The sequence below is a fragment of the Anabas testudineus genome, chromosome 21 (genome assembly GCF_900324465.2).
Source record: "Anabas testudineus chromosome 21, fAnaTes1.2, whole genome shotgun sequence".
NCBI classification, from domain to species: Eukaryota; Metazoa; Chordata; class Actinopteri; order Anabantiformes; family Anabantidae; genus Anabas; species Anabas testudineus.
In genome coordinates, this window is record NC_046629.1 from 12,733,559 (window position 1) to 12,747,931 (window position 14,373).

General features: G+C 38.1%; 1 protein-coding gene across 1 annotated transcript; it reads right to left on the reverse strand.

Moving 5' to 3' along the window:
* Nucleotides 1-313: 313 nt before the first annotated feature.
* Nucleotides 314-12,229, reverse strand: hat1 (histone acetyltransferase 1). The gene is made up of 11 exons (XM_026377010.1): nucleotides 12,137-12,229; nucleotides 10,527-10,598; nucleotides 10,313-10,388; nucleotides 9,184-9,304; nucleotides 5,509-5,685; nucleotides 5,288-5,409; nucleotides 4,606-4,710; nucleotides 4,119-4,225; nucleotides 3,510-3,661; nucleotides 2,971-3,087; nucleotides 314-932 (listed from the first exon to the last, which is right to left on the reverse strand). The coding sequence occupies exons 1-11, from the start codon at nucleotides 12,141-12,143 to the stop codon at nucleotides 762-764; spliced, it is 1,227 nt and encodes a 408-aa protein (XP_026232795.1). The 5' UTR covers nucleotides 12,144-12,229; the 3' UTR covers nucleotides 314-761.
* Between the last annotated feature and the right edge of the window lie 2,144 nt (nucleotides 12,230-14,373).

Below are 14,373 nucleotides of genomic sequence, written 5' to 3' on the forward strand. Positions count from 1 at the left end.
TTTGCTTCTTTTTTAACTATCCTTTAATCCAAACTGGTATAAATATGGAGTGAAATTCTATGTGTGCATCATCTTTAAGAGCTGTGACTGTCTCGTATATATAATGTTTTTCTTGTGGTTTTGTTTGGGGTCTTTGTTTTGTCTCCTATTAAAAGGTTTAAGAATATGTTTTTTGTAAGCATTTACCTTTGAGTATTTTTGTCCAAATTAAACACAATCTCAAAATAGTAATAAAAACCTAATTGACCAAAAAAAAGATAGAAATTGCTCCATTTTATTTTCTCCTCTATAATAAGAATCACACCACTTGACGTACATACAAAACCATTTTTTTTATTTTCATTATGAAGTGCTTCACACTGGGAGCTGGTTTGAAAAAAGGATCTTTAAAAATGTCTGTGGTGAAGAAGAAGCCTGGTTCCTCTGAAGTTTAGTGGACCTCCTATCACCTGTGAAATATTACACATCATTAAATCCTGCACAACGTGATTAAACACGTGAGACAAAGACAAAGTCTCTCCCCCCAGCTGCACTACTCTCCTTCTCTACTCCATCAACATCAGCTGGGAAACGGGCCTTTTGAACTACAACTTCAGCTACTATACATCTGTGACACTCTGAATTAAAACTGATTTAGTTACATCTGGAGAGTTTTCTCTTGGTTGCAGCTGAAGTCTCTGGTGATGTGGACTTTGTACAGACAGGGTAAACCACCTGTATGTTCAGAGCGTGGGCTCTGAGGCAGGAATTTCTCAGTCTGATCAGGCTTGTGTCGCTAGCCTCTCAATGATCCTCCTGTATTCTTCCACAACAACCTGATAACTCTTCTCCAGCTCCTCGTGTTGTGTCTGAGTGTCCATCTGACCCATGTGGGACACCAGCTCTTCTGGCCGCAAGCACTTCCTCATCTTCGCCAGCTCTCGCTGATTTTTCTACAGAAACACACATTGACAAGTTATTAAATCAATCTGCCCATTTCCTACAACGTCTTACAAACCTGCTAATTAACAATGTGTGGTGATGAGCATTTTTTTCATTTGTGTTATCGATAGACTATTAACACTATCTGGATGAATGGCCAATATAAAAATATAAACTCTACATTTAACACTTCATCCCAGCTCTGGACAGTATTGCTTTGGTGGAAATATGTGAGAGTTACAGGGTCGCTGCAGTGCTCACCACATCAAATCTAAGAGTTTTAAAGAGAACATTTTACCACACAGTTATACAGTTTTTATACAAGTTTAATAATGACAGTGAGCTCTTTATCTACTCAGATGCATTACTGCTTGCATCAGGACTGATGTTGCTGACAGACATGAAGAAGACTGCCTCCTGCAGCACAGTCTTAAGTTACACCTGTTTATAGAAAGTGAAATAATTTCTAATAAAAGTGTTTTTGTGTTACAATAAAGTCATCAACTCTGCAATCTAATAGTTTCTTCACAAATGACTGCTGGATAAACACAGGGCTGTTTAACAGATTCTAAAACCATTTACTGTTGCACTGACAGTCCATTTGTTACAAGGTCTAATTACAATTAATACTAATAACAGTATTGCTATGACAAGTATTAAACACAACTAAAGAGTAATATAAGTTCTATGTGGCTGCAGGAAAAAAAGTGTAATAAACAGATTTTGGCCTGGATACCATGCAGCTATGCAAGTGGCCAAGATTTAAAGAAGTAGACTTTCTTTGTAAAGAATAAAACTGAAAGGAAGACACTGGCATTTCTATACCTCTTATAACTTGTGCCTTATTAGACAGTAACAGAAACATCAGCAGTAAAATCACTGTTCGAGGTTCTGGACATGAAGAAGTACACATTCATTTAGTCCAGTGTAACCTGCTGTATGGAAACATGTACACATATGCATGCAGACATGCTCACCAGGGAATTGGGGGAAAGAGGAGAAATGCATAATCCCCCTCACATTCACAGAGCAGTGGCCTCTGCCATTCAACTAACTACAAGCTAAATCTCCTCAGGGAAGGAAAAACGATCTGCATCTGGCCACCAGATCTTTCCTTGCCACTCTCTCAAGGAATTCTTACTTCCCTCTTCACCACACTGGTCTTTTCCATGTCAGATTCTGCCTTTTTTGAGACATGCGGTTACCCTGCTGACAGCAAACTCTCTAATGGCTGGTATGCAAAGTCTCAGTGAGCAGCTCAAACATAAAGTGTCACAAGCAAACAGATGTATGGTGTTATGTTGGTGCAAGCAAATCTAGTGTTTCCCACTGTCAAGTCTGGTGAAACAGTATCAGATAAGCTTATGATATTCTGTTCACCGTGTTTAAGTCTGTTACAATATATCTCTGAAACTTGAAGAGAAATTGCTCAGAAAACCACGAGAGAATAACACAAATGATTTGATAAAATTGCACCGTTTCCTGATGGTTCAAAAAGTGCTGCAATACTAGAGCTACAGAACTGTGAATAGCAGCAGCTTTTTGACAAAGTGCCTCAAACACACTTTCACGAAAATTATTTCTCCCAAAGAAATGCAAATCCTGACTAATGACATGTGCCTGAATAGAAAAAAGCTTCAGCAGCAGCAAAACTACAGACGCCTGGTGCGCCCTATTGTGGCTCTAACAATGCGGCACTAGTAATCTATCAATTTTCACAGGACTGAAGATCAATTTTTCTGCTGTTTCTGCTGCTAAAAAGATAACATAATAAACAGTGACAATACAGATCTGTAAGCCGATCAAGTGTACGTCACACGTGCGATTTTTCTTCTACAGTGAATGGCTGTAAATGTTAAGCTTGCAAAGGGTGGAAGACTGCACACTGGATTCGTGTTTGACAGCAGCACAGACAAGTTGACATTCAAATTTATTCGAATACATGTGGAAATCTTGTACTCAGAATGTCACTCTGCGTACACTTTTTGACCCTCTTCACACCGCCATGTAAAGTACAGCTCTCTTAAGCTGTGATTATTAAAACCTCACCCTGTATGGTCCAAATAGCCTCTTCTTCACCTCCAAACGGTACTCTCTGGCTTTTTCTTCATCACTCATGTCTGTTGCTCTCAGACGCAGGATTTCATACACTCGTCTTGCATGTTTCTGTTAAAGAACGGAGAAAAACCCACATAATCAAAATAAATTTTCACTTGTCAGTATGCTTTAACATGAATCAAGTGGCTACAGGAAGTCATGAGCTATTCAGGGCGCATGATAAACACAGCCTCCAGTTATCGGTTCCAAGTAGAGCAAAGTTTTCTCATGAAAAGCCTTTGTCCCTTTATGTCAGATTGCATGATAACTAAATAATCCAACTCAGAATCAAACAGCTGAGTTGCTTAACATAGGAATACTTACTTACTTACTACTTAGGTTTTATGCTGTTCAAACGGTACTTGATCAACTGATTATTAAGTCTTATGTCACATACCACTGTACATTAAATATGTGAGATTTGGACTATTGATTAAGCAAGATTATGATGAAGGGAAAATAGTGTCATGCACTGTCCACTCAAGTGTCACCTTGTTAATTTTCAACTTGTCTTGTGCCTCTTTCGCCATGTCAGCTGAGAACCCGAGGTGCAGTTTGTCTGCAGCGAATGATGACATGCCTTGGCAAAGTTTGACGAGCACGTAGTCTCTGAGCTTCACATAGTTTTCAGAAGGGTCTTCAGCTGCAAACAGACATTATATTACAGTATAAATGTCTAAACAGGGTTGATCTCGTGACTTCCAATGCATTTACAGTAATCCTCACAAGTCTGGTTCAATATGACAAAATGTCTGAGAATTTACTTATAATGATAAAGAAATTTAACTTGGGCTAAAAAACTAACAAGACGCTTCTGTTGATTTATGTAAAAAATCGTTTAGTCCTTTCTTGAAAAGAATTTCCAACTAAAAAGGAAAAGAGCTGGGATGCCTCTTTAGTATTCATCCTCGGTCTCCATGCAAAGTGACAATTTCGATCCAACCGTTTCAATAGAGCCTCAGCACATACTGGTATACATGCCAGCCCTTCAAATTAACTCACCCAACTGCAGAGAAAATGATTTAAACTGTTCGTGGGTGAAATGAGGATCCATGCCTCCTTCTACATAGTCAAAGGTACTTAAAACATCTGACACTCACCTGTGATGTCTTGCACTTTGGGGAGGCTACAGTAAAATCTGTGCACCGCCTCCAGAAGTTGAGCTCCATGACCCTCTCCTTGGAACGGAGGCAGGATCAGCATTTGGCTGTTTAGTTGTACACAGACATCCGAACATAAAACCAAGTGAGGGAACAGGTCTGTTCAGAATTACTCACAAAACAAGTTCATGTGCCATCTGAGTAGTTAGTTTGAGAAGCAACAGAAATGCTTTGATTGAAAGCAGGAAATAATAGATTGTTACACCGATCCATCAATGCAACAAATCAAATCACATCAAAAGCTTATCTATAAAGTTGTTTTCAGATACAAATCACACTGGTTTGGTAATGAAACAAAATCTGGTTGAATGCTTGGCTATATAAGCCAGTAATTTGGGCTCTTTGGAAAGAGGATAAAGAAATGTATAATTTTCCACTCCTTTTTCATACAAAAGAATGGGAAGGCACGTGCTGCCCCAGCAATTACCTTACACGTGGTCGGGTTTTGTCTGGGTACACATAGTAATTATAAACTGTCATGTAGCCAACAGTTGCGTAGAGAGTCTCCCCATCTTTATTGTACTTTTCAAATCTGCAGATAAGACACAAAGGCAAACAGGTCAATTACAGGCACACTCCCATGCAGTGTCCATTTTAGCCTCTCTGTTCTTGTTCCCACCCCCCAACATCAGCATGTTAGAGCAGCAAGGCCCCGATTGGTACACCTGCTACAACCTGAATACATTATGCACTTAATTGGAGTACTGCAACTTAGAGGAAGAGAAGGAGCTGGAGGAGGGACTGAGCTCCTCAAAAATCACTTCAGTCCATTTTCTCCATTGTCAGTATTAATAGGTGCCAGGGTAAAGAAAACACTGGCAGAGGCTCTTTTTACTGTTAAGACATTGTTCAGTGTTTCAAAAGACAACAGTATTCAATTCAGCTCTTGCCCCTGAAAAAATTGAAAAGGGCTTTTGGCACAAAAGAAGCTCTTGCCTGATCAACAATTCTCCTATGGGAAAAATATAATCAAACTGGCCTGGTAATTGGTCACAAGCGCTTCAAAAGGAGGGGGGTTTGTTTTTCAATGACACAATACAGGCTTCGGGGTAGGGGTGGGTGCAAGAGGGTGGTGGTGGAGCTCGATGTGAATTAAGGAGGGCACTCACACAAGAAAGAAGTCCCAACGATCGTCGTCTGCATCGATGAAACTGGCAGTCTCTATAAACCACATGAGGAAGGTCTGCAGGCGCTCATGGTACTCTTGGAATCCTGGGCAGGTGATATCAGCCTGTAGTGAATGCAAAAAAATATATGAGGTTAAAAACCTAAGATTAAAATCAAAAGGCTTCTTAAATTGCTCAGGTGAGGTGGGAAGTGAAGTTTGTACCTTGTGAATTTGGTAAGTGAGATCTCCTGCCTCCTCGCTGTGGACAGTGTACGTGTGAAGCAGGGTGCCGAAGGGCTTGAAATTGGCCTCCTTCTCCAGCAGTGACACAAAGTCATCAGTGTTGCAGGTGAACCCAGCAGGAATGATTTCCCGGATCTTCCCTTCAACCTCATCAGGCTAGATAGTACAATGTAAATTTTGTTAGTAACGTAGATTAGAATAAGAAAGGACAAAATAGTAAATGTTTGTAAGGCATATTTCATTTAGCTGTATTGACAGACTAAATCAATAAAAAAAATAATAAAAATTGTTGGGTTGTATATATATATATAAACACACATTTAAATCATAAAAATTAAAAAAGACTGTAAAGAAAAAAAACTGCAAAATAACCTGTAGATTAAAACTGTAGGCCCACATGTATTGTTTCAATGAAAAGAAAACCATTAGGCAATTAAAACTGTCAGCTGAGCAGAGACCAGAGCAGCCCCCTCCCCATTCCCAGTGAAAAAAAACACTTAAATCAGTACATTTACTACTTATGTTAAACCATGAATATGTGATGAAGTTGCCACAATAAACGCATTTCTGCTTCTCACTGGGAAATAAAACCTTATGAATTGATCTCAACTTAACAAACCTTTGGGCATCCATAATGGAAGCCTCTCCTCTAATCCTGCCAAGTGAACCCAATCAAATGAATCTGCCCCTGCATTTTCAAAGAGTCTTAGAGACAAAGGGGCCCTACCCTTGGACTTTTTACTCAGTGCAACGCGTGGTTAGTTCAGCTGTAATGTTTGTATTGTATCCATTTCCACAAGGATTGACATGAGAACACTTTGCTAAGCAGCCCTTTCACACCATTTACATGTGTGATGGGCATTATTTCGGGACAGAGACCCTTGCTGCTCAGCATTGAAAACTGGGAAATGAAGAAGGTCTGAGCAAAATGCACTACAAAAGGCTAATACAACATACTGCTAATTTCCCCCCTTTCAGACATCAGCTAATATCTAACTGGAAGTAATGCACCTGCAGCTGAATGCCTCTTAACCATTGTAAGTGTTCAGTCACATTTCTAAGGAACAAGGAGTATACTTAAAAAGGCCATGGACAAACAAGTCCCTTTGTCCCTGCCACTCTCCTACATACTAGACACTAAATTGCACAGCCTTCAAGAATAGATGCCTTAGTTTGGCATGAATATAACTTAACAATGTACCTTTAGAACATTTTGTTAATGTCTTTGATTTATAACAATGAGCACAAAGGGAGTACAAACTATCTAATTTGTTGTATTGGTATTATTTTGTCTGTTTAATCTATTCCAAGGACCATACTGCATTCAAGTTACTTTAATTTCTATGTAAAGTATGTATTTAAAAATGTATGTAAAACATGTTTACACATAAATGTCGATAAAAAAAAGTAAGATAAATAATTGAGCATAACTGCAAGAATTGAGCAGTTCCAGTTTCCATGAATGTGCACAAAAGGTCTGGTGCTAATACCAGTTTTTCAGGAGACGTCCAGCACCACAGAGTTTTTTGGTGATTTTTTGACGAGAGTCTTGTATCAACGTGACAGCTGCATAAACTCCATCTCTGCCTCCCCTCATGTCTCACTCTCTTCTCTCACCAGCTGCAGCGCACCCCGACCGTCCACATGCACTCAGAGACAAATACTCTTCAGATGCAGTCTGAACTCTGCTGCTCCCCTCGCTCTGTGCCTCTACACCAGCTGCACTCAAACCCTTAACAAGGTGAACACTCAGGGGTCAGCGCTGAACGCTAAGTAGTGGCACACAGACAGTAAGCCAGCCATCACGTTTCAGTTTCAATATCAGCTGCAAACTACATTCCCTAAAAGTGTTATAGCTCTCTTCACCAACTAGGTTACCATGGCATTTTTCGAGTTGCCAGAGATTAAAGTTGTTATTAAAAATTTAAGTGCATCTGCAGAAACATCAAATCATGTGGAATTTACAGATTACACCCCTGCGCCCACTACCACCAGTTGGAGGTCACGTTGTCCCATACAGGGCTCCTGTTGTCTCCACACCAGACAGATGTCCCAGACTTGAATCATCTGATCATCAATGGGGGCCCTGGCTAATTCTTGTGTTCACTCAGTATGTTTTCTGCACTGACAGTTTTAGAAAATATTCAAAGCCGCCAGTGCCCTTTTGTGAAGTTTCAGAAAAGGAGAACCCACATATTCTTTACTGTCCATTTTTGTCCAAATACTGGCTGTTGATATGTAAATGTCTGTGGAGCAATAGAAGAAACAAAATTTTAAAAAAGAACAACAACAAAACAGAAAGTTGTACGTACTAATCAGTACTATTCTCAAAAGAACACTGAGCATGGTAAATCTCAAATCATGATTCATTATTAAATTAATCTTTCTCAATCAAAACACAGGGAGGATCAGTTTACAGATATTCAATCTCAAAGTTTTTGATTGACGTCTCAAACAACAATCTACACTATGGAAATTGCACTTAATGCCAACTGTATTAGGCACAACTGTACAACCTAATGCAACAAGGTCAAAATTTCAAATTTCAAAAATGATAAGCCTACCATACATTTATTATTGTGGTCATAGCTCTGGAGTTTCATTCCGCCAGCCCCTTTATTGATTGGTATTTCTGATGTATTGGCACATAGGGTGGCTACACAATTAGACACCTATCTCTCTTTATATATAATGCACTCCAGTACAACTCCAGTTTAACAAAACAGAAGATTTATTACAGGAATAATGTCACCACCCAGAGCGACGCAGAGTTATTTTTGTAAGTGAGGAAACATTAAAACTGCCCACAAAAAGGAGTATATTAGGTCTATAAATAATGATTGATCGCACAATGCTTCTGTCATACAATTATGGAGGCACCCTCTCAGTAAAGCTGCCTAGTGTTTGTCTATCAAAGTTACAGTTTACCAAATATAAATAGATTAATAAGGGCATCCAGTGATGTGCTGTCACAGTTTTTCAACACATCAGACAAATAAAATTAAATCCTTGCAATCTTCACTTTTGCCATCACCTGCTGTTAAAACACAGATTACATGTGACACCAGGCATAAAAACATTTTTTCTCAGCTACACTCAAAATACACCAAATGTCTACAGCAGCCTTTCCTCTTGGATTTCTTTGCAATTTTCTGCTTCCATTTCATCCTCTACCTTTAAAAACTGTAGGGGAGGAGCACCCCACAGCATGAGGCTTCCACCACCAGGCTTCATGGTGGAGTTGTGTTTATGCCAAATATAGTGTTTAGTATGTCAATGTCCAAAAATCTCACTGTTTGTCTCACACCATACAACCATCTTCCATTTTAAAGCAGTCGGCCAACAACTGTCTAGTACACAGTTAACCTCATCACACATTTGTTTATTTGGGTTTGTGTAGTGCCACCAATTAAGCTGTGCATTTCCACACATTCCTTATATTCAGACATGCTTGTGGCAAAGTATTTGTTATTTTCACAAAATCTTCGTGTTTGTGCATGAAAAGAAAAGATTTGGTTTATACTTAATCTCTAATGACTAGAAAATGGCTAAAATGCATAGAAAGCACTGAGCCTGCCATTACATTATTAAAGTAGTGACACTTCAAGGTGCTAGAACTTCTATATTAATAAAATAAAGAAATGCAAGGCTAACCTCCACACAATCAAACGTCTCAGTGACTTTTGAGGAATATTTCACTTTGAAGAGGGTGCTCAGGTTTCCAGCAGTGTAGAACAACTGTATCTGAAGACCTTTGTATCCAAAAGCGACCTCACTGCAAACAAAATAATTGAAATTATTAAAAACCCTTTCAAAGTTTCTAAACATTTTAAACTAGGACAATGACTTGCACATTGAAAATAATACAAAAGACAATTGATATAATGCAAGGTCTAGGATAAATTAATTTGAGGGGGACAATAACAAACATGTGATTAGTCTTATATAATGAAATTTATTAAATACACACACAGAGTGAATGATAAATGTTTACTGTAAGTCTGGCCACTTATTTCACTGTGATACATTGTTTCTTTCACCACCACATCACTGGCAAAATAGATTTCATCATTATGCAACTGTGTGATTGAGCTTTACTAGCAATTATGCTTGCTGAAATAATTAATGCCCCAATTACTGAGTCCCCTTTGAGCTGATTGCAGCAAGTGCAAAAATAACCAATCCTAGTTTTGACTAATTTGGAAATGCAATTTGGAGCATAACGTAACCCTACAAACAGACACAGGTGTCACTGCCAATAATGTAATCTTGCTACAGCTCAATAGCAACACTTCTTTTGTGCTTCGCATTAGTGCAACTCTTCACAGCTTTTTCTGGGGCTAAAATAACACACAAGACAGGCTACAGTTCACATTGGTACATTATGTTTCCCCAAAACTTAATCTTTTCTTCATCTTCATATTTGTGGGGAAAGACTTAATTATTAAGCAGCACTGGTAAAAAAAAAAACACTGATGAGAATTTGAAATTGAAAGGTACGGAGTATGACGTGCCTCATACAAAACAGAAAAATTATGAGATAACTTAAAACAGAATCTGTAGCGGTGGTAGACCTGCTCTAAGGATTACAGATAGGATGGTGGTTTTCTATGAATACAATTAAGTTTGTAGAAAATACAAATAAATCAGCAGGTTACAAAGAAAGAAGCATGTGCTAAACATGATGCACAGTATGTCAATAAACTACATTTCTTTCTTTGCACAATAGTTTCTGTAGCATTATACAAACTCCTACAAAGTAATGATGGCAAAAAATACTCACTCATCTCCAAAAATCTGGTGGCTGTACTCAGGGTGGAATGTAGTGCTATCGTCATCAACATCCTCTTGAAAGCGAACTGAGAGACCCAAAAAGAGTTCAATTAATTTAAATAATTTAAGCTAGTAACTAACAAAATACTACCATTGTATGCAGAGCTACTGTATATCACAGCAATTTATTCAAGACATATATAATAAAGCAAAAATTAACATACCAAGCTTCAAGCATATGGCTTCATTTGTGTCACACTTAAACTCAGCCAGTTTTTTCTCCATGGTATTAACTCCTGGGGAAACATAGAAACCACAAACAATACATCTTTTAGCCTCTCAAATGCAACGATTTGATATTTATCTTTGTGATAAAGGAAAGCAAACTGTACATCTTTGAATTATGCACTATGATCAGATGAAACAAAACAAATTACATTAGGCATTCTTTTTAAGTAGTTCACATTTTTAGACAGGATAATTAATTGAGACGAAAGACAATTGTACTTAGAGGTTGTTTCATTTTGCACAATGACAGCAGTATTGTTTTCTAGCATATTACTTAGGATCACTTTGTCAGTAACAAATTAATGGAATACAAACTTTTACTAGGTTGGTTACATAACAACATCAAGGCATACAGTATAACCATATCTACATTGTGATACAAGTCAAAACACAGCTCCAAAGATACAGTTAACATCTGAAGACCACAGGTCTGGCAATCAAGATGAATGTTTCAGGTATACAGACTGTAAATATAACAGATTCACAACACAACAGATTCAACTTCATTTGCTCACATCAGCACTCTGTACTAGCATCTAGGGCATGAATTAATTATATGTTTTATAATACGCCAAATGACCATCATCTTCCCAGAGTTCAAGGTAATGTTATCACAGGCTATCTTCTGTCCAACAAATCCCTAAAGTTTTCCCATTCACAATGAAATAAATACATTTATAATTAACACTATATTAGTGAGAAAAGACATCACAATGGACTCAAATAAGTCAGTATTCTTCTTAGTCCCAGTTTGTGGTCCTCATGCATTAGCAAATATCATTCCACAGAGCTAACCATTGGTTTCTCTTAAAGATAATTAACAGGTGGGGTTTAAACCACCCTGACAGTCGTTTAGAAAGGCGTATCGTTGTTCCGGTTACATCTTTAGAAAACAATGTGACTTATTTACTAGTCTGGAGGAAAATATGTTTGATCCGCAGCACGATAAAGTTACGATACGTATTTCTTTAGCAGGCAGTTGACGGGACGCCATCTTTGTTTTGATCCGCTAACAGAGTCTCAACTTGGGATTCGAGTTAAAGATCTTTGTTTAAATTAAGTGGTCTAGGCATTTTAGCCCCCAGATCGTTAGACGCCTCTTTCGAGTATCCAGAAACACCTTTAGTATTTTAAAACAACCTCCTGGGTTTTTCCAAACATCGCAACCGTTGTGTGAAAGTCATGGTCAACTAGTTCCCTTTGTAAACCAAATGTAACGTTAACGGTATGCAAATAATTGAGGGGCACACGCTGGAACAGCGTCCGTACACACATACACAGCACACAATCAACTGCAAAGCCAGGCGTGACATAAACACAGATGAGCACAGCATGTTACATGGAGTCTAAGAGCATGCTGCTAACATTAGCAGGCAGGCCTACACTGCTGCCATTGCAATGTGACGGCAGCTAGCTTAGCTCGCTGTGTTTTGAATAGAACACGCAACTCCAGCGGGCTTAAAGTAGCACTAACGTCCATTTATCGGCAAACATACATTAAAAAGACGACATAAGACTTGAAGCAGGAAAGCGTTTAGCCACTTACCCGCCATTTCTGCACACTGTGTTGTGCGTAGCTGTGTCGGCCCAAAAGACCCGCGGAATCTGAATGACTTCCGGGTCGTCGCGTTTCCGTGGAAACAGGATGTAGTCTTTTAACGGCTTTTGTAGATTTTCATATATTTAAGAAAATAATTTTATATGTTCAACATATTATGTCCATAATGTGAGTAAAGAAGGAATTACTAAATTAAACGTAATAACGTAAATAAAAACGTAATACACACTAAAAGTGTATTTTCTTGTTTTAACATTGTCATCAAAATAAACTATTGGTGACGTCATACTTGTAGTATAAAAGAATATTACACATTATTATTGAAATATACCTATCCCACAAACAAATATCTGAATATTTGGGTCCAGTTCTGATACCCAGGCTCAGGCTAGGCTCAGAGGAAACCTTTGTTTTTGTGACCCACATTTTCACATTGTTGTTATTGTTTTTTTTTCTCCACCGAACAATGCACATTATTATGACTTATTAAAAGTTGTGTACTGATTACAATAATTGTTCGTTGCAGCCTAAAGCCGTGATCATGCTCCTGGCTCAATGCAGGCAACTGTGGACTTTTTTTTTTTAATGCAGACAGCATATTTGCATGTACACACAAGAATATTTCACACATGTACACTAGACTAGACAGCAAGAAGAAGACTTTGATTGTTGTATTTGACTTAACAACATGAAAAATGAAAGAAGAAGAAAAAAAAACAGTCTTCGCAATTGCTTCAAATTAATAAGACCAAAGAAGTGTTTTGTTAAGTTTACTCGTAGTGTGGATGGTTTGTATCATCTCAAATTTTGGGTTGCACACAAACATGTGTCTAAATGCATTTGAAATGTGGGATTAAGACATGTCATACACAACACAGTTCTGTTTGATTTAGAGAAGTTATTGTAAGCCAATAAAAATTCTATCATCATCATCATTTTTTTCTCCATTTCTGCTTACTGTATTTCAGTGGCTTACATCGCAGCCTCAGTTATCCGTCCTCCATGTGCATCAATAAACGTCCTACCCAGTCACGTTTCAGTCACCGCCATTTTACCTCAACTACACTGTTAGATTATTCCAATCCTGAACAATACTATACCTTTAACAATCCTTAGGCAACAAACTGTGTCTGCCTGAAGGCAGTGTGTGAATTGGCTCAGTTAATAGCGTGAATATGTAGGCAGGTAAGAAGCAGTTGCTCAGGTGGACGTGAGTTGGCCATCAGTCACATAGTTTGATTCCCAGCAGCTTCTTGAACGAGAACTAAATCCCAAATTGCTTTGCATGTGTCCATTCAAACAGCGCTAGCTGAATGAATCTTGTATTGGTAGCAAATGAAAGACTCAACACAGAGAAGAAATGACACATACTGTCATTAGAGGATTAAACATTGTCATTGTAAGATTAAATGTTTTTCTGAATGTCTAAGCAAAAACTGAGGTGAGTGATCAGACCCCCAAATAAGTAACAATAGCTTAGCCTTCAGAATTTCCTGACATTTCATAGATAAAACAACTTACTGATGTGCAATAATAGTATTATTATGAATATGATAACTCTAAAAAAAAACCTCATGAGAGCTTTTACCACTACAGATGCATGTTGACAAGATAAAAATGTATTGGCTCAGATAAAGTTTTGAAACTAAACAACTGCTTTAATAAGTTGTGTTGATGAAATAAGGTTGAATTTTTCATCGACTCAAATGTGTGTGCACACTTGGTAGGGCAGAGTCGCCCCACATGTTGAAGTGTCCCTGGACAAGACGCTGAACCCTGAACCCTGAACCCTAAAATGCAGCTACCTGTCCACAAGAAATTCCCCAAGGGGATTAATAAAGTGTCAGTTATTATTGTTATTATTTAACCGACTGTTAACTTAAAATGTGTGTACTAGTAATTGTAGTAATTAAGTGTGACATGTGACTTTAGAAGTTTCTTCTTCCAACTTAAAAATCTGTGTTTATTCAGCCAGTAATTAATAGATTTTCTATGTTGAGCCAAAACAGTCATTTTTAGAGTGTATAGTAATATCTTGTTGCAGCTATACATTCACATGACAGGGTTTTTTTTTTTTTAAGTTTTATATTAATAGTTATTATGTGCAGGTTGTGAACAGTGGACCGTGTCCTCGTTTGACCCGAGCACACAGGAAACGCTGTAATACACCTGATGACCAGTTTCTTTGTGGTCAGGCATCTCTCTCGGCGGCTCCTCAGCTACTA